General features: G+C 44.9%; 1 protein-coding gene across 1 annotated transcript in view; it reads left to right on the top strand.

Moving 5' to 3' along the window:
• NID1 (nidogen 1) overlaps positions 1-18,394 on the top strand; it is a 69,690-nt gene that overhangs the window by 8,241 nt on the left and 43,055 nt on the right. The window contains exons 2-7 of the mRNA XM_012660353.1: positions 5,446-5,745; positions 7,967-8,193; positions 9,717-10,102; positions 12,835-12,984; positions 15,700-15,951; positions 18,159-18,359. Coding sequence (XP_012515807.1) covers positions 5,446-5,745; positions 7,967-8,193; positions 9,717-10,102; positions 12,835-12,984; positions 15,700-15,951; positions 18,159-18,359 — 1,516 coding nt within the window. The remainder of the gene's footprint in view (positions 1-5,445; positions 5,746-7,966; positions 8,194-9,716; positions 10,103-12,834; positions 12,985-15,699; positions 15,952-18,158; positions 18,360-18,394) is intronic.

Consider the following 18,394-nt stretch of genomic DNA (forward strand, 5'->3'; position numbering starts at 1 on the left):
TGAAATTTTTCCAACACAGAGAAAAGATAAATGTTTGAGGTGATGGATATACTAATTATTCTGATTTGATCATTACACATTATATGCATGTATCGAAATATCACATGTATCCCATAAATATACACAATTATTATGTATCAATAAAATTTTTGTTAAAAAGTAGATTTTTACCAAAAAAAGGACAATGATGGAGTCCTACTTATTTATTTTTACTTTTGTTGCTTGTGCTTTTTGTGTCATATCCAGAACATCATTGCCAAGACCAATGTCAAGGAGCTTTTTCCTTTATGTTTTCCTCTATGAGTTTGAGGTCTTACATCTAAGTCTTTAATCCATTTTGAGTTAAATTTTGTGAGTGCTGTAAAATAGGGGTCCATTTTCATTCCTTTGTATGTGGATAGCTGGTTTTCCCAACACTGTTTACTGCAGGGACTCTTCCTTCCCCATGATGTGTTCTTGGTGCCCTTGTGAAATATTAGTTGATTGAAAATGTGTGGGTTTGTTTCTGGGCTCACGTTTCTATCCATTGGTCTATGTGTCTGTGCTAGCTTTGCTAACTTGATTGTGGTACTCATTTCACAACATATATCTACATCAAATCATCACGTGGTATAACTTACATTTGTACACTTTTGTCTATTTTATCTCAGTAAAGCTGGAAAAACAAAAGACAATGCTAGTCCTGACTGAGAACGTTAGTGTTGGCTTATCTTTTAAAGCCATTTGCCCTTCTTTGCTAAACTTCAGATCAATCATGTTCATTAGCTATTTTTAAAAAACTAAATTTTATCATGAAAATTGTCAAACATATTCAAAAATAGAGAGAAGAATGTAATGAACTCCATGCACCCGTTACCAGTATCAATTTGAGGCTCATGTCATTTCATTTGTATCCTCACCTGTTCCTAACATCCCCTCCCCATCCCCAAACTGGATTATTTTTAATCAAATCCCAAACATTTTATTTCATTGTAACTATTTCAGAATGTACCTCAAAAAAAGACTCTTTTCAAAAACAAAGCAACAGGGCCGGGTGCGGTGGCTCACGCCTGTAATCCTAGCTCTCTGGGAGGCCGAGGCGGGCGGATTGTTTGAGCTCAGGAGTTCGAAACCAGCCTGAGCAAGAGCGAGACCCCGTCTCTACTAAAAATAGAAAGAAATTAATTGGACAACTAAAAATATATATAGAAAAAATTAGCCGGGCATGGTGGCGCATGCCTGTAGTCCCAGCTACTCGGGAGGCTGAGGCAGGGGGATTGCTTGAGCCCAGGAGCTGAGTTTGCTGTGAGCTAGGATGACGCCACGGTACTCTAGCCTGGGCAACACAGTGAGACTCTGTCTCAAAAAAAAAAAAAAAATAACAAAGCAGTAAAATCATGATCACACCTTAAAAATGATAATAATTCCTTACTATCATCCAATATCCAAATAGTTTCATGAAATGTTGTATTTTGCTTTTCAGTTGATATGTTTAAATTGGGGTCCAGACAAAGCCCACACATTACAATTGGTGGATATGTCTCTTAGGACTTTTAAATCTACAGGTTCCTCCCATCCTTTTTTTCCTTGAAATTTATTTATTAAAGAAACTGGGTATTTGTCTGCTCGAGTGGCCCATATTTTGAATTTTGCTGATTGAATCCCCGTGGTGTCATTTAATATGTTCTTCTGTCTCCTGTATTTCCTGTAAAGTGGTAGTTAGAGGTGGAGACTTGGTCGGATTTAAGTTGTCGGTTCCTGTTGATGCACTCTGTTTCAGTAACTGGTGTTGCACTGCAGGAAACCATAATTCTCCAGTTCTTTCCTGTCGTTTCCCCTGAGCTCACCCTCAGGCATGATTTCTAAAACAACCTAGGTGCACAGGTCTTAACCTGTATTGAACCTGCCTGCCACATGTGTTGGAGGAAGTCAAGAAGGGAAGGAGCTCTTGTGGATTAGGTGCACGTAAGCTCTGGTGCTACAGCGGGGACCAAGATTGATGGTCTCTGATCCCAAGGAACTGACCACATAGTGGAGAGAGCAGGCAGCATCTGCAAACAGGTAGGAAGGAAACAAGCAGGAGGCAGAGATATAAATGAGGAGGTGAGGTGGGGTGGGAGTCGAGTGGGCGGAGCCTGCACTGTTTTGGGGGAGGCTCTCTGAGAAGGTGCTATTTCAGCTGAGGCCTCAAGGACAAGGAAGAGCCAGCCATGGGTATGAACGAGACAGGGAGAGGATGCTGGCAGTAGCAGGGACAGAGAAAGTGCCATATACAGTGAATCCTCACTTAATGTCACAGATGGGTTCTTGGAAACTGCCATGACTTTAAGCAAAACGTTGTTTAATGAAACCAGTTTTACTGTAGGCTAATTGATATAAATGAGAGCTAAGTTCCTTCTACATATTTCTGGTCACAAACGCATCACCAAACTCCTAAGTAAAGGCCCAAACACTTCTAATATTAAACATTGAAATATATGTGAGCTATACATGCATTTAAGAAAGAATAATAGAAACAAGTAAGATCATTATTTACCCAATTTTTGTTGAATCAGTGAGTGACGGAGGTCATGGTCATGGTGGATTCAATCAAGAAATAAATGTTTGCAAAGCAAAAGTTGTCAGGAGCACCTCCAACCTCAACACAGGTCAAAAACAAAAGATAATCAACATGGGGGCTCGCTCAGCGCTTTCGTCCCACATCATTTATTGTTGTGTGTTTGTGTGACTATTGTATACTGGACAAATTTTTTTTTTTTTTTTTTTTTTTGAGACAGAGTCTGGCTCTGTTGCCTGGGCTAGAGTGCTGTGGCATCAGCCTAGCTCACAGCAACCTCAAACTCCTGGGCTCAAGCAATCCTCCTGCCTCAGCCTCCCGAGTAGCTGGGACTACAGGCATGCGCCACCATGCCCGGCTAATTTTTTCTATATATATATTTTTAGTTGTCCAGATAATTTCTTTCTATTTTTAGTAGAGACGGGGGTCTCGCTCTTGCTCAGGCTGGTCTCGAACTCCTGACCTTGAGGGATCCACCCACCTCGGCCTCCCAGAGTGCTAGGATTACAGGTGCGAGCCACCGCGCCCGGCCCAAATTTTTGTTTTACAATAATTTTTATTCATTCATTCATCCATTTTCAAATCCTCTTATTCCAGTTCAGGGTCATGGGTGGCCGGAGTCTCTCCCGGCAGCTCAGGGCACCAGGTGGGTACCCACCCTGGCCAGGGCGCCATCCCATGGCAGGGCGCTCACACACACCCTTACGCACACTGTGACCATGTAGACACGCCAGGGCTCTCCAGTCCAGTTTCCTTGGGGATCGTGCCTGGTCTGTGCCTCCTGCCTCCTAAGTGCCTCTGGCCTGTCCTCTTGTCCTGCCTGCCCTTCTGCTGTTGAATAGCCTCATGGCACCTTCAAAAGATGGAGAAAAGGAACAAAGCAGGTAGGAGCATCATGCGCTCAACAGACTTTGCAAAATAAGACTCGCACCCACGTGTAAAGGAATATTGTTCATCAAGTTTGCTATTAATTAGTGTCTCTGAAAGAAAAAAAAAGTTTCCGGGGGAGAAGTTTAAAGCTAAGAATCTAATGAAACTCCTGTCTTTTCTGCATGTTACATTTACCTTTGAAGTCATCTTTCTTCATTATCACAGAGCATTGAGTTGAATGTGCAGTAAAACTAGCTGAAAAATAATTTCCCAATAATAATACTAACAAGGGCTATATGATCTTTGTCCAAAGCATTTGAAGTGCGTCAGATACGTGTCGAAAAACCTGATTCCTAAAGCATTGCTTGTAAAAATAGAAACGTTCCTGTGCCCAGATTCCAAATAATAAAAAACACCGCGAGTGTTTTCAAAATTGTTGGACCGATTTAAATTTCACTGGAAAACAGCTCTCTAAAATGAAGTTGTCTATATGGGGCCTCCGTGTGATCACTTCCCACTAGCATCTGGCCGCTGCCAACTTCTGGCAGCTTGAGGAAGCGAGCTGTTTCCCACGCTCCCACACCAGCGCACTGGGACGCGTGTGCTGGGAGATGCTGGAATCTCTGGGAGGGAAGTCGTATGAGAACAGCTGGGTGAAGCTCCTCCCCGGACTCCCTTCTCTGCAGCCTGTCATTATATTCTAGAGAGTCTTGCTTGTGACAGGTAATGATAGAAAATACGTCACCTAAAGAGCTAACAGCCCATGAAGTTTGGTAAAAAAAGGGGGTCGCGTTAAGTCCACATTTAACTCCCAGAGCTCTAGTTCTTTTTCTGGGGCCAAATCATCTCTGCACATTGAACCTCTTTAGCAGGTTTTGGCACGTTGCAAGTGTTTGGTGTTAAGTTCCTCTCTTTTTCCCACCTCTGCCCTGTCCTCTAGTAATGAGGTAGGAAGGGATTGAAGGACAGGCTGTGGGAGGAGGAGGAAGAGGGAAAGAAGTGAGCTGGAAAATCTACTGGCCTTCAGATCAACTCCTGAGTAACTGAGAGTCGCTATTTTAGATTCATGTTTTTCCAATCTGTGGCCTTTAAACAGAAAAATAAGGTGCGATTTGCAAAATCTCTGCCATGTGATTAGGGAATTTTTTCTTTTAATTCACAGATTTTCTAAGTAAAATGATTGCTGGCATGTTCTTCCAGTGGGTCAACACTAATAAGGCAGTGAAGGGGGTCAGACCTCATTGGTTAGCCCGAGCGCCGCCAACACCACGGGACTGCTCGCCATGGTATCTCAGCGGCCCTTCCCCGTGTTCCCAAGGACTGTGGGTTTTAGCTGAGCAAGAACAGTGATATGATTTTTAGAGGTGGTTATAATTGATTTCAAGAAGGCTGTACATGGAGTGATTAAAAGGGCCAGTTTTGGAGTCAGCACCCATGGTTTCATATCCCAGTGTTGCCACTTGTTACTTGGTGACTTTGGACACATTGATGAATTTACCTAATGTCCCCATCAGAAAAATATGGGTATCAGTAGTACTTAGTCTTATGGGATTTTTCTGAGGATTGGATGTTAGTAAGATGCCTGGAACTTGATAAACATTCAATAAACATTAGCCATTATCCTAACACATTAAACTGTTCAAAATAATTAGTGACATCAAAGTGTCCCGTTCAGATTTACTTCTTGACATTTGACTATGTCATTGCCTGTTTGTGTCAGTCTTTCTTCTCCTGGATTGTGGGTTCCTGGAAGGCAAGGGCTGGACTCTACCCATTTTTGTCCCACAGCACTTAGCACCGCCCTAGAATGATTACTCAGTTTGCTGAGTAAATTCATTAAGGCTTTAATAATGACGTCTGTGATTCTGCCACCAGCCCATCTTGCCTGGAAAAAGAATACCAATGTTTGCAATTCAGGCGCGTGTCTTTGTCAGATTCTGTTGTATTTTACACAGCATCGGTACCTGCAGTAGCATCTGGGTCCTACTGAGGAAGAAGTCATTTCTGCATTCCTTTTAACCACACTTGGTTTTGTACAGGTCACCACAAATGGCATCATTGCCATGAGTGAACCCCCGGCCAAAGAATCCCATCCTGGGCTCTTCCCACCAACCTTTGGCACAATCGCGCCTTTCCTGGCGGACTTGGACACCACAGATGGCCTCGGAAAGGTTTATTATCGAGAAGACTTATCCCCCTCCGTCACTCGGCTGGCAGCAGAGTGTGTCCGGAGAGGGTTCCCGGAGGTCTCTTTCCAGCCCAGGAGTGTGGTGGTCGTCACTTGGGAGTCTATGGCCCCCTACCAAGGGCCCAGCAGGGACCCTGCCCAGGAAGGCAAGGTAAGTGCTCCCCTAGGTCCAAGTGCAAATAATCTGACATGTTGGCTTTGAACTCTTCAGTTGTGTGGTCTGTGCTGCTCTGATGTACATCATGCCTATGTTATTGATAAAGATAGAAAATCCAGAGCAAAACCTAGTAAGCTGGTGATTGCAGGCCGAAAACTCACAAAATCTTATCTGCAAGGCTATATAAATCTATGTTTCAATGGTGATTAGATATAAAGAAAGACACTTCCTGAGAAGGCTGCCATGTGGCAAGAATAGCGTTGATAAATGGCATCCCCTGGCTGTTTTACTTCAAGTGGCAGATATTGGAAGGAAAGTTTCTGATTAAATGGAGATGTTATTGATGTGAAATAATAGGATAAAATAACCAAGTACTCCTGAGGGATGTGAAGATACAAAGACAAGGCCCAGACTCTAGTTGGGAAGCCAAGAACCATTTGGACCATGTGAGTGGTTTAGAACCTGTGTTATCATAACCCGGGATGGGAGTTTCTGTGGGTGAAGGCTTTCAGCACCAGGCTTGGACTTACCCTTGAAGGAAGGAGAGTATTGGAGTAGGTTGAGAAGCCGCTGCTAGACCTGGAGTGACTTTTTAGGACAGGCCTCAATTTTTCCGTGGAAAAATAATTTCTCTCTACCATTACTGAATTTTTTATAGGATAACAGGGTAGAGAGAAACATGAAAGGTTGCAAAGCATCCATGTAAATGGGAGATATTCCAGGCTGGTAGTTCCCAAAGTATGTTCCACAAAACACCAGTCCTGTGAGATAGTCCTTGGGAGAAAGTTGCCGCCCCTGGCCAGATTAGTTTGGGGAATGCTAAAACTATATCTCCCCCTTTCCGAGACTCACTCTGAAAAGTCCTGCAGTAAAGAAACCTGCTTAATATTGTTTAACTGAGCAGTTCCCAGACCTTTTGGCCATACCTCCCTCCCCAATAACCCCCCAAACAGGACACATCACATCCCACAGAACACATTTTGGGAGAGTCTGTTACGGGCCTGCGTGGCACATTTTGCCTGCCAGCTGTTATCCGTGTGAGTGCCGTACTTGAGAACCGCTCGAATCTTAAATTTCTCAGATGCCTCCCTTTCACTTGGTGAGAAACGCCCAACCCCCAGCCCCTTGGTACCAAGCCCTTGTCTGCCTCTTGGGCCTGATCTGTTACACCTCCATACCCCTGTGTAGGAGCTATGCCAAATGACTTGCAATTGCCTGATCATGCCTTCTTTTTTCACCTGCGGTATCTTGCTCAGGTTGTCCTCTCTATTTGGGACGTCCTGACCCCTACAGGAGTCAACTCCTCCTGCTTGTTCATTCAGATTTGTCCCTTCTGTGAGGCCTTGGTGCACCACAGCCTCCTCCACTCCCACCACTCCCGGCATGGGACACGTCCTCCTACAGCTCCCACAGTGCTCTGCACACATCTCTGCTATAGAATCCATCCCTGGTTTTGTAGTATTTTGTTCGCATGTCAGTCTTCCCATCTAGACTGTAAATTCTCCAGTGCAGGGACCGTGTATTTTTATTCTTCATATCCACAGAGCTCTGGGCAGCATCTGGCATGTAGGAAAGGTACTAATGTTTAAGGAACACTTTCTCTGTGCCTGGCCCTTCATATGTTACCTCATGTAGTCTTCCTCATGTATCTATGAAGTAGATGGTTTTATCTTCATTTCATAGTTACAGACTTTGGGGCTTAGAGAGCTTCAGGATCATGCCCCAGGTCACACAACCAATAATGGGTAGAGCAAAGATTTGGATCCAGGTCTATTTTCTCCCAAACCGTATGTTATTTTCTGCTCTGTGGAGCTTGGGCTCAATAAATATTTGTTAAATGATGAATATGATTGAATATGTTTAATGGCCATGGAAACAAATTCTGTCAGCAAGAATTTCCTAAGTTGCATGAGCTTTAGGCCACCATCTTCAGGGACCATCTGTATAATTTTTGGTTAACCTTAGGGTCACATTAATGCAGAAGATATTTATTAATTAATCAGAAAATTTCTTGTTGACATAGCCTTAGGGCTATATGTCAGTGGAGCTATCCTGGAATACTTGGTCCTCACTGCAAAAGTATGTCTTTTAGAATAAGGTGAGAATATTGCCATCTCTTCGCAGTACTGTACTTTTTACATTAGTCTGGTGAATAATACATTTTACAATCTGTAGATACCTTCCTGAGTAACTGAGTTGTAACTCGTCTTCACAGAGAAACACGTTCCAGGCTGTTCTGGCCTCCTCTGATTCCAGCTCCTATGCCATTTTCCTTTACCCTGAAGACGGTCTGCAGTTCCATACGACGTTCTCAAAGAAGGACGAGAACCAGGTCCCTGCTGTGGTCGCGTTCAGTCAAGGTTTAGTGGGGATCCTATGGAAGAGCGATGGCGCTTATAACATATTTGCTAATGACAGAGAATCGATTGAAAATTTGGCCAAGTATGCTTTCTTTGTTCTTCAGTACATTCTCCCCTTATGTGATTGTCTCATTAAGAATAATGTGCTGGGTATTAGAGATCATACCTACAAATGTTCCTATGGATTTAAGTTTTGTATATCATTTTTATATTATGATATACTGTTTTTCCAATGAGTTTAAGGGAATATACTCTTCAAATGAACAGGTATCCTATTTTTTTAGATATCATCCTCATTTAAAACAGTTTCTATCATTTTATCTATGAGTACGAGGTTAGAAATAAAGACCTGCCCAAGATCCCACAGCCAATGGAGTTGGGATTTCAAGTAAACCACGTCTGCACTATTATCACCCATGGCACTTCTGACATCAAATATGTGGTTTTTTCCCCCTCACACCAACCACTTCTCCACTTTCGGGACACCTGTGTGGCGTCCTACAATTCATTTCAATTCTGGTGCTGGAGTTAGTGCAGCCCCACGGGTGGCGGGCTCAGTCCCACAAGACGGCCCCCACTTCAGACGCCAGTTGCAAGTCCTGCGTTTCCATTTGTATTTCTGAGCAGCCAGCTATAAATCAGGGGTTTCCATGACCCCGTCTTAGGTTTGATAATTTGCTAGAATGGCTCATAGAACTCAGGAAAGTGCTTTACTCACTATTATTAGTTTATTAAAGGTGACAACTCAGGAACAGCCAAATGGAGGAGATACTAGGGGGGCAGAGCTTCCTTGCCCTATCTGGACGTACCACCCTTCCAACACCTTGATATGTTCACGAACACAAAAGCTCTTCAACATCTATCATTTAGGGGTTTTTATGGAGGCCTCATTACACAGGCGTTGCTGATTAAATCACTGGCCCTCGGTAATTGGCTCAAGTTCCAGCCCATCTGCCCTCCGTGGAGGTGGGGGCCGGGGACGGGGGGATGGGCTGAACATTCCCACCCTTTAATCCTGCCTTGGTCTTACTGGCCACCAGCCTTCATCCTGAAGCTGTCTGGGAGCCCCCAGCCACCAGTCAACTCATTAGCATACAAGAAGGCACTCTTATCACTCCAGAAATTCCAAGGGTTTCAGGAGCTCTTGTGCCAGTTTTCAGGGACAAAGGCCAAATATATATTTTTATTATGTCACACCACGCCATGGAAAGAGACAGTGGAGAAAATGAATGACTTCAGTCATAAAGCCACCTTCAGTCACATGAGCTACCTTAGCTCATAGGGCACGTTCCCAGGAAGTAGTATGAGTAAGTTGAATTTTAAGTACCAGCGACGTCCCCGGAACACGCCTCAGGCATGGCTGAGGGTGAGCCTTTGTTAGTGACATGCCCGTTTGGACACAGCCTCAGCAAACAGCCCTGGACTGTCTCAGCTCAGTGACAAACAGACAGGACAGCTACTGCTCTTCCACTGTCCAGCCCTTGCTGCCAGAGGGAGCAGGTGACGGGTTTCAGATGCACACGAATCCCCAGGACTCCTGTGTGCTTAGTGGGGGCTATTTGTGTGTTGCTGGCCTGTTTCCAAGAAGCCCGTCCTTCTCCCTAGGAGCAGCAACTCCGGACAGCAGGGCGTCTGGGTGTTTGAGATTGGGAGTCCGGTCACGGCCAGTGGCGTGGTGCCCGCGGATGTGAACCTTGGACCTGACGACGGAGCAGTGTATGACGATGAGGAGGATGAAGATTATGACCTGGCGACCACCCGTCTGGGCCTGGAGGATGCGGGCACCACATTTTTCCCCTACGGGAATCCTAGAAGGGGAGATGCCAACACATACAACCACCCTGGTGTCCTCTCCCCACGCCAGGCGGCCACAGAGAGATCCTCTGGATCTCCCACTGAGAGGACCAGGTCTTTCCAGTTGCTTGCAGAGAAGTTTCCCCAGCAGCACGCACAGGTCATAGATGTGGACGAAGTTGAAGAAACAGGGGTTGGTAAGAACATTGACGTCGCAGTTGGTGACCTTCTTGGACCCTTGGGCTTCCAGACAAATGTACTGCTGGAGGGGTGTCAGTTGTGTACAGTATGTGGGGGTTTGTAAGGATAAGAGCTTGGGGAAGGAGGGGCTGAATGCCCACAGCCATAGAGCATTGGTGTCATATGCCTGATGGCTTCAAAGCCCAGTGATCTTTCGGGATTAGGACTGTGGTTATAGAGACCGTTGAGTTTGTCTTCTTTTAAGTTTCCTAGTATTCCATTCTGTGCTTTTTAAAGAGAAACACATGCTTTAGAATTATTTTGAAAGTCAGATTTTCTTATTTGTGACTTCTGAGATCAGAAATGTATTTGACCCACCTGAAAAAACATTTTAGAAGTTCTTTTGGCTATTTACCCAACTTATCGATGACACATATATTTCCTCTTGGTTTTGGAATTAGAATGGTTGATTATTTTTCCTTCCAAGTCCTGTCAGTTTCAGAGTTGGTCTAAGAAGATGAAAAAATACAAAATAAGTAGCTCCCCTTTTAAAAAAATAGTTTTATAGTATAATATCTTCCAGTCAACCATATTACATCAGTTTTTTGCTACATTTTGAGGGAAAATAATTTGAACCCCAGCATGCTTTTATTTGTCTTAAAAGAGATGTTCAAACTAAACTGTGCTCCTTATTTTCTTCTCTTTAATTTTTCTTTTGTGACAGAGTCTTGTTCTGTCGCCCAGGCTACAGTGCAGTGGCGTCATCATAGCTCACTGCAACCTCGAACTCCTGGGCTCAAAGCGATCCTCCTGCCTCGGCCTCTCAGAGTGCTAGGATTATAGGCGTGAGCCACCGCGCCTGGCTATTTTCTTCTCTTTAGATTGACATATAATCCATGAAGGTTCCTATAAATTTGATAGTCTAAGCTTTGAAATGCGTTTACTGTGACTCTTTACTGCATCTACTAAGGAGTTATGATAAGATCCTCCGAAAAGTAGTTCATTCCACATTATTCTCCTATTTTTAAAATTTTTTAGAAAGATGAGGTCTCATGTTGCTCAGGCTGGTCTCAAACTCCTGGCCTCAAGCAATCTTCCCACCCCAGCCTCCCAGGTAGCTGGGATTAAAGGCTCCAGCCCAGCCTCTTATTTTCATTTCTCCTTATTTGTTCTGATGTGTCTCACGGCAATAGTCATAAGTGTTTGTTCTTATTGAGTATCCTAAACCACAGGCAAAATGGGATGCTTACCGAATAGTTTGCTCACTTACTTCTAAGGCACAGAAATGGAGAAGCTGCAGTTTGGTGGCCAGATGAGAACACGGGTTCATGCCTCAGGGGTCCCTGACACACACTGCACCCTGGATTCCTGGGGTGATGCCGACATCTCCCAGCCCATGGCTTTCTGCCATGTGTTTCAGAGTCATCTCCCCCAGATGTGTTGGGTGTGTTTACTTGCAGATGTTGACTTTTGAGTCTTACCCCCGTCTCCACCCTTTCTAGATATCTCTGAAATTTTCATTTGTGTAGCTGTCACATTTAAATGAGACCATATCTTGCCCCAACAACTTGATACTGAAAAAAGCCTAGATTTGAACCCAGAATGTGTCTAACACAGATGTTTTTCTGTCCCTCTATCCCAGCTGTTTCCCTACGTTTATTAGAAAGATCAGCCTTGTGCAGCCAGCAGTGCATTCCTGGTGTTATCTGAATAGTCGTCTACACATATGCAGGCTATCATGGACCCAAGGAGAGCTGCCCCCAGCTGGAGCTTCAGCAGTCAGCAGCATCACGTGTTCAGTTCAGGGCCTGAATGTTTTCAGCTCTAAATGCCATCTTCATACACGCTAGAAATTTTCTTCCAAGTATCTACCTGGGTTTAAACTTTACTTTTATCTTCACTCTTAACAGTCAATTATAAATGGGATCATTAGCCTCTCTAAAAGTTCAACCCTCTTGTGCTTTTGAACTTCATTCCAAATTAATTTGCTCTGAGTTATTAAATTTAATGAGCTAGTTCATGATTCTAATGAAATGAACTTGGGAGGTGGAATTTAAAAATAGAGGGAGTAATTCTTTTTGTTTCTTGGGTCAAAAGCTTTTACCAGGTGTGACTAAGGCATTAGTTTTGATCAGCTTTGGTATAAGTGAATTATTCCCTGGGGAAAAGGGGGCGGAGGGACGGGGAATGGTTTAAAATTTTTTAAAAATATAAGCCGGGCACCGTGGCACATGCCTGCAGTCCCAGCTACCTGGAGACTGAGGTGGGAGGATCCCTTGAGCCTAGGAGTTTGAGACCAGCCTGGGCAACATAGCGAGATCACATCTCAAAAAAAAAATAGAGAGTAAGGTGGTTAAAATGGGAAATTTTATGTTTTATATATATATATCTTACCATAATAAAAAAAGGAAAAAATATATATATTTTTTAAAATGTGAAGCTGATCCTTCTGACTGCATTACATGGATACCATCCTAAAATTGATATTGAATTATAGCAGTTTTGAGTAATTCGATTTCTCAACTCCCTTTAGACCTATTTGCCTCAGTGGTTTGAGCACTACACACTACTGTACTATTTAAGTAGCTGCCTGTAGAGGATTTTAATCTTCTGTTAACGAGTCTGGTCCCTGGAATTGCCCAGGCAGAAGTGAGTCCCTGCAGGGCTTGAGGGGACGCAGGGCTGAGAAAACCCCTGGGCCAGAGCTGTGCGAAATGCTGACAAGTGTGCCCTTGTTTTCCTGGAACAGTTTTCAGCTACAACACGGACTCCCGCCAGACGTGTGCCAACAACAGACACCAGTGCTCGGTGCACGCGGAGTGCAGGGACTTCGCCACGGGCTTCTGCTGCAGCTGCGTTGCTGGCTACACGGGCAACGGCAGGCAGTGTGTTGCGGAAGGTAATCTGCTTCTATACGTTCCATGTGTGGGGGAGAAGGAGCAGGAGTGGAGTTTTGTTTTGGTGCTTGTTTTTCAGGGTTGCCTTTACTGGAGGTGTGCAGTGTTTATATGTAATAACATGGCAGCGATAAGAAATCTCGCATTCCCCATTCTTTCTCCTGCTCTCTGACAGGCGTTCCTGGCGAGTGCCCATATTTCTCACATGGCGAGTGTCTCTTTGCTTCCTGTGCTATTTCTCCCTCTCTGGGAGCCCCTCTTCACAACAGCCCTGAGCATGGGACGAAGGCCAAAGGGTTGAAAAAAGTCCTGCCTGGACCAGAAGTTTTTCATGCCCTTCATTTTCCTTAGTTTCTTTCAAATTTCTTCCATGTCTTTTTCCTTGGAGTCTCAAATTTCCTTAGAGTCTCAAATTTCTTGTGGCGTTGCTCACAGACCTGACTGTCTTATTGGGTGACAAAGCCTGGCAGGGCCACAGGAGGAAGGCTCAGGCCGGAGTTTATAGTGGGGTAAAGTTTATTCCAGTCATCCTTCCTCTTCTGTTTCTCTTTCCTGGTGCCCCTGAAATCCTAGCATGGTTATGGGGGAGCATCAGGGGTGCCTCACAGTTAATCCTGGGGCGCCAATCCCATTGTGGGGTGCAAAATGGATTCGGCTCCCGGCCGACGTCAGTTCTGAACTCTGCCCTCATCAGAAGGACCAGCTGGTCTTCATGCTCTCGGATGGTCAGAAAAATCCTTTCTGTGCGAGTCCAGGGGGTCCTGGCAACAGTGTACTGAGTGCAACGTCTGGGAGGCTGGGGCCATATACCCGAATGAAAACAAAAACAACAAAAATCTCCGCTGTATTGAATCTTTGTCCCTTTAGATGTTGTCCTCATCGGTTGCTTATAACCAAATACCTGAAATGGAGTAATTTATAAAGAAACAAAATTTATGTCTTACAGTTATGGAGGCTGGGGAGTCCAGGGTCGAGGGACTGCGTCTGGGGAGGGCCTTCTTGCTGGTGGGGACCCTGCAGAGTCTTGAGGTGGTGCAGGGCTTCGCATGGTGCGGGGGCTGAGCCTGCTGGCTCAGGTCTCTCTCTTCCTCTTTCCGTAAAACTACCAGTCCCATTCCTGGGATGACCCATAATCCATGAATGGGTTAATCCGTTCTTGGGGACAGAGCCCTCATGACACAGTCACCCCTTAAAGGCCCCACCTCTCAATACCGCCACATTGGGGATTAAGTTTCAACATGAATTTCACAGGGGACACGTTCGAACCCATGGTGGGTGCCAACAGGTTACCTCACTCGTCACAGGTCATTTCCTTCGTGTGTTTAACGGGGAACTTCAATTGCTTTGCAAAAGCCGACTAAATAAAACTCAGTTGGAGGAGTGTTTTCTGTTTTTCAGACCCCCTGCCGTAGCTATAGTTAAGTCAGTTATTTTAATTTGCTAAAGACAAAAAAAATTATTTCCTTCTGTATCACAATTATAGTGAGGCTTTTTAAAAATATTGCCTTCAGCAGTGAAAGAAAATTTAGTATACTTTTTATATTAATTTTGGAAAATGTTTTTAACTTCTTTAAAGTGTTTTCTATTTTCTTCTAAATCCCATCACCCCAGGGATGGCGTGCCTTTGCCTCTCTGTTTCAGGCTTGGCTTTTTTATCTCCCCCACCCGGGCAGAAGCTTCCAAGGTCCACAATAAAAGCTTATACTTAAAGAGCAACCTCATTGGCCTTCTCCACCCCAAATATCAGAGCTTGAAATGCTGAGCGGTTTGTGTTTGGCAGCAAGCTCAGATATGACAAATTGTTCAGCTACATATTTTGACATTATATACACACCCTGTAATAGTTTTCTGGTTTAAATATTTGTTGGATTCTTGCTACTTTAAAAAATGTTGCTAGCTCAAAGTTTGCTGGAAAAAATTCTGTTTGGTTTCCTTAACTTGGCTTTCTTGCTTATTTCTGTAACTGTGCTTGGAATGCATTTTTTTGCTGTTGGCCTGCTAACTTCACAGCATTCCCCAGTGTAATGACACGTCATGTGTACGGAATTACCGTGTAGGCTGAAAATGCCCTGGTGCAGTTTGGGCATATCGAACACAGCAAAAGGTCATCAGAACATAGATGACACCTAGGTACAAGCCTGTCTATCTAGGGTTATTTGACAAAATTTACTGAGCACTTATTATGCAAAGAAAACTCTGCCAAGAATGAGGGAGCTGGGTTTGGAAGTCCTGACCCTAGACTGTCAATCCTAACCCTGAGTAGTGAGACTGTATTTGGGCCCAGGATGTTTGTTAAGGTGTGTGATTGATCAGGCAGCCAAATGACCAGATTCTCAGGGCTAATCAGTTGGCCCTGCTGTCCCAGTGAAATAACCAGTTTAGCCCCTTTTACTCTCAAAAGTGGTCAGTTCTGTGGTCACCTTAGTTCTAGATCACCATTGATAGTGTTCTTCTCCGGAAATTATTTTATCTGCTCCTGCAGCTCCTTGATCACACAATGGCTCCGGCGAAGCCCTTTCCTGCTACCCATTATCAATAACATGAAAGAGAGGCAGGGGCATTGGAATTTTGAAGGTTCATGGCACTCAGTCGTGGGTGCTCTCCAGAAGAACAACGACTTTCACTTACCCCAAAGCCACAGGTCCTACCAGAGATGTTTATGTTTGAAAGCCTGGCTTGGAAGCCATCTCTACCTCCTTTCTTTGTTTTCTGCTCAGGTTCCCCCCAGCGAGTCAATGGCAAAGTGAAAGGAAGGATCTTTGTGGGGACCAGCCAGGTCCCCATTGCATTTGAGAACACTGACCTCCACTCTTACGTGGTCATGAACCACGGACGCTCCTACACGGCCATCAGCACCATTCCCGAGACCCTCGGGTACTCTCTGCTTCCTCTGGCCCCGATTGGAGGCATCATCGGATGGATGTTTGCGGTGGAGCAGGACGGATTCAGGAATGGGTTCAGCATCACTGGTAACTTATACCTGACATTGAAATTAATGGGCCACACGTTGGTGCCTGGGGGCAGGCCTGGGAATGAATGGAAAGGGAACTGTCTGCAGTCAACTTACTGATAAGCATTCTGTGACTCCTTTTTGTCTATAGACAGAGCAGCCTGTAGTTCTGCCCTGGAACTAAGATGATGTGGTGAAATTAACATATAAGATTTTCAATACTGTATATTAACTGAGACTGCCTAGAATTGTGTTATGATCAAGGAGCAATTTCACGGTGGAGGTCAGAAGTCTCTGCAGAACAAGCTCATATATCCATACAACCAAAAGCCTGCCTCCAAATTCCAAACCAATTTGAAGTTGATCCTTGACATTTCCTATGTATCTGCTGAGAGAAAAAGAACCTGTCATTTCTAGCTGGTAAATTAAGCCCAATAAAAATAATCCTCACGAGTGTTAGGAAACCTGAATGTCCCTGGAGTTTCTTAGAGAGTGTGGAAGATTCAGTCTTTAGCGGATGAGTGGGCAGATCATTTGGGGGACGTTTCCTTGGTGTAGTGGTGGCCTCTCCCTTGCTCGGCCAAGGCAAGCCACCTGTGCAAGCTGGAGGCCTGTTCCTGGGAACAGCTGAGGTGGAGGAGTCTGTGTCCTTCATTGCTGGTCACCTCCAGAACCTGGAACCCATTGTGCCAGGACACAGGTACAAAGCCACCACCTCTGACTAGACTACCTAGACCTGCCTTCTCCCTGACCAAGTTGGCCTGAACCAACATGGAGCCCCAGGCAAGGCTCTGTTAGTGGAAACACTGCTGGGAGCAGGATCTCCACCCAGGCTTTGCACTGGGAAACCTTCTAGAAGTTATAGCTTATAAATACACAACTTCCTGAAGTGTGGCCATTTTAAGAAAGGAGAGGGTAGATAGATAGATAGATAAGAAAAGGCGTGAACCTAGTCATAAGATTTGCTAATTTTTGGCCTAATGTTTTTTTTCTTCTATTCCGCGGGCATATATATTCTGAGAATTATAAGATATTCATGCTCTCATGCAAACATAGTTGAGCTGCAGTCAGACTCACACACCCCATTCCTTCCCTGCACAGCTTTTCACATGGGTGTTGCTTTGTATGTGGGTTCATTTACATCAGTGATACTTTGTAATATACGTTGACTTGGGCTGGGCTGAGGGAGAGGGAGTTTTCACAAATTCCCTGCAACAGGAAATCTTTGTTACTACAATGATCCTTCTGAATTTCCCCCGGACCTGTGTTATCAGTTGGATATCTGCCTGGGACTTAGGTCACTATAAAGCTGGGATTGTCAGACTTTTTCTGCAAAGACCCAGACAGTAAATATTTTAAGCTTCACCTAAATATTTTAGGTCGTATGGTCTCTATTGCAGCTACTCAACTCTGTCATTGTGGAGTGAAAAGCAAGCATAGGCAATATGTAAATGAACTAGCATGACTGTGCTCTAATAAAACTGTATTAATGGGCACTGATTTCAATTTCAGACAATTTTTACATTTTTACATGAAATATTATTATTTCGATTTTTAAAAACCATTTAAAAGTGTAAGGACCTTTCTTGGCTCAAGGGCTGTACAAAAACAGGCATCCAGCCAGATGTAGCCTGAGGGGCCTTCCTGAGCCAACACCATAGCCTCGTGACCCTAAGGCAGTTTCTGGTACGGGTGATGGTTTTCCCTGAGCAACTCACCCGTCCAGACCAGGACTTAGCTATTTCAATAGTTATCACCATAACTGGAATCATGGCGCCCTTGACAATTTGCAGAACACTTTTTAAACATACTTTATCTCATCTGATTTCCACAAGATGGATTGGATCCCTTTTTTATCATCAGGAAATGGAGGCTTACAGGGGTTAAGCAACTTATTCAAGTTCACCCAGCCAGAACCTAGCACAGTGGGAGCCAAACCCCAGTCCCTGCTATTTCCAGCACAACCCTTGAGCCAACCCATCCATCTCAGATGCTGGTTTATGGCTGGGGAGCAGCTTCTCTCCTCTGTGCATGGCTCAGTTGGGCCACGCGGTTGTCTGGGCTCTGTCCTCAGTGTCCCCAACCCCACGTTCAACCAGCCCAACTAAAGCACCTACAGAGGACGCTGGCGCAGCCCCGCTCTGCATGGCTGTACACTGTGAGCCAACGGCAGCAGAAGGGTGCGCCCGCCAGACCGCAAAGTGACAGGCCGATCTTGCGTTCCAGGGGGCGAGTTCACCCGCCAGGCCGAGGTGACCTTTGTGGGGCACCCGGGCAAGCTGGTCATGAAGCAGCGGTTCAGCGGCATTGACGAGCACGGGCACCTGACCATCGACACGGAGCTGGAGGGCCGCGTGCCGCAGATCCCGTTCGGCGCGTCCGTGCACATCGAGCCCTACACGGAGCTGTACCACTACTCCAGCTCGGGTGAGCCCGGGGCTCTGCCGCGGGAAACAAACAGC

Source organism: Propithecus coquereli, unplaced genomic scaffold, assembly GCF_000956105.1.
Source record: "Propithecus coquereli isolate 6110/MARCELLA unplaced genomic scaffold, Pcoq_1.0 Scaffold66, whole genome shotgun sequence".
In the NCBI taxonomy this organism is placed as follows: Eukaryota; Metazoa; Chordata; class Mammalia; order Primates; family Indriidae; genus Propithecus; species Propithecus coquereli.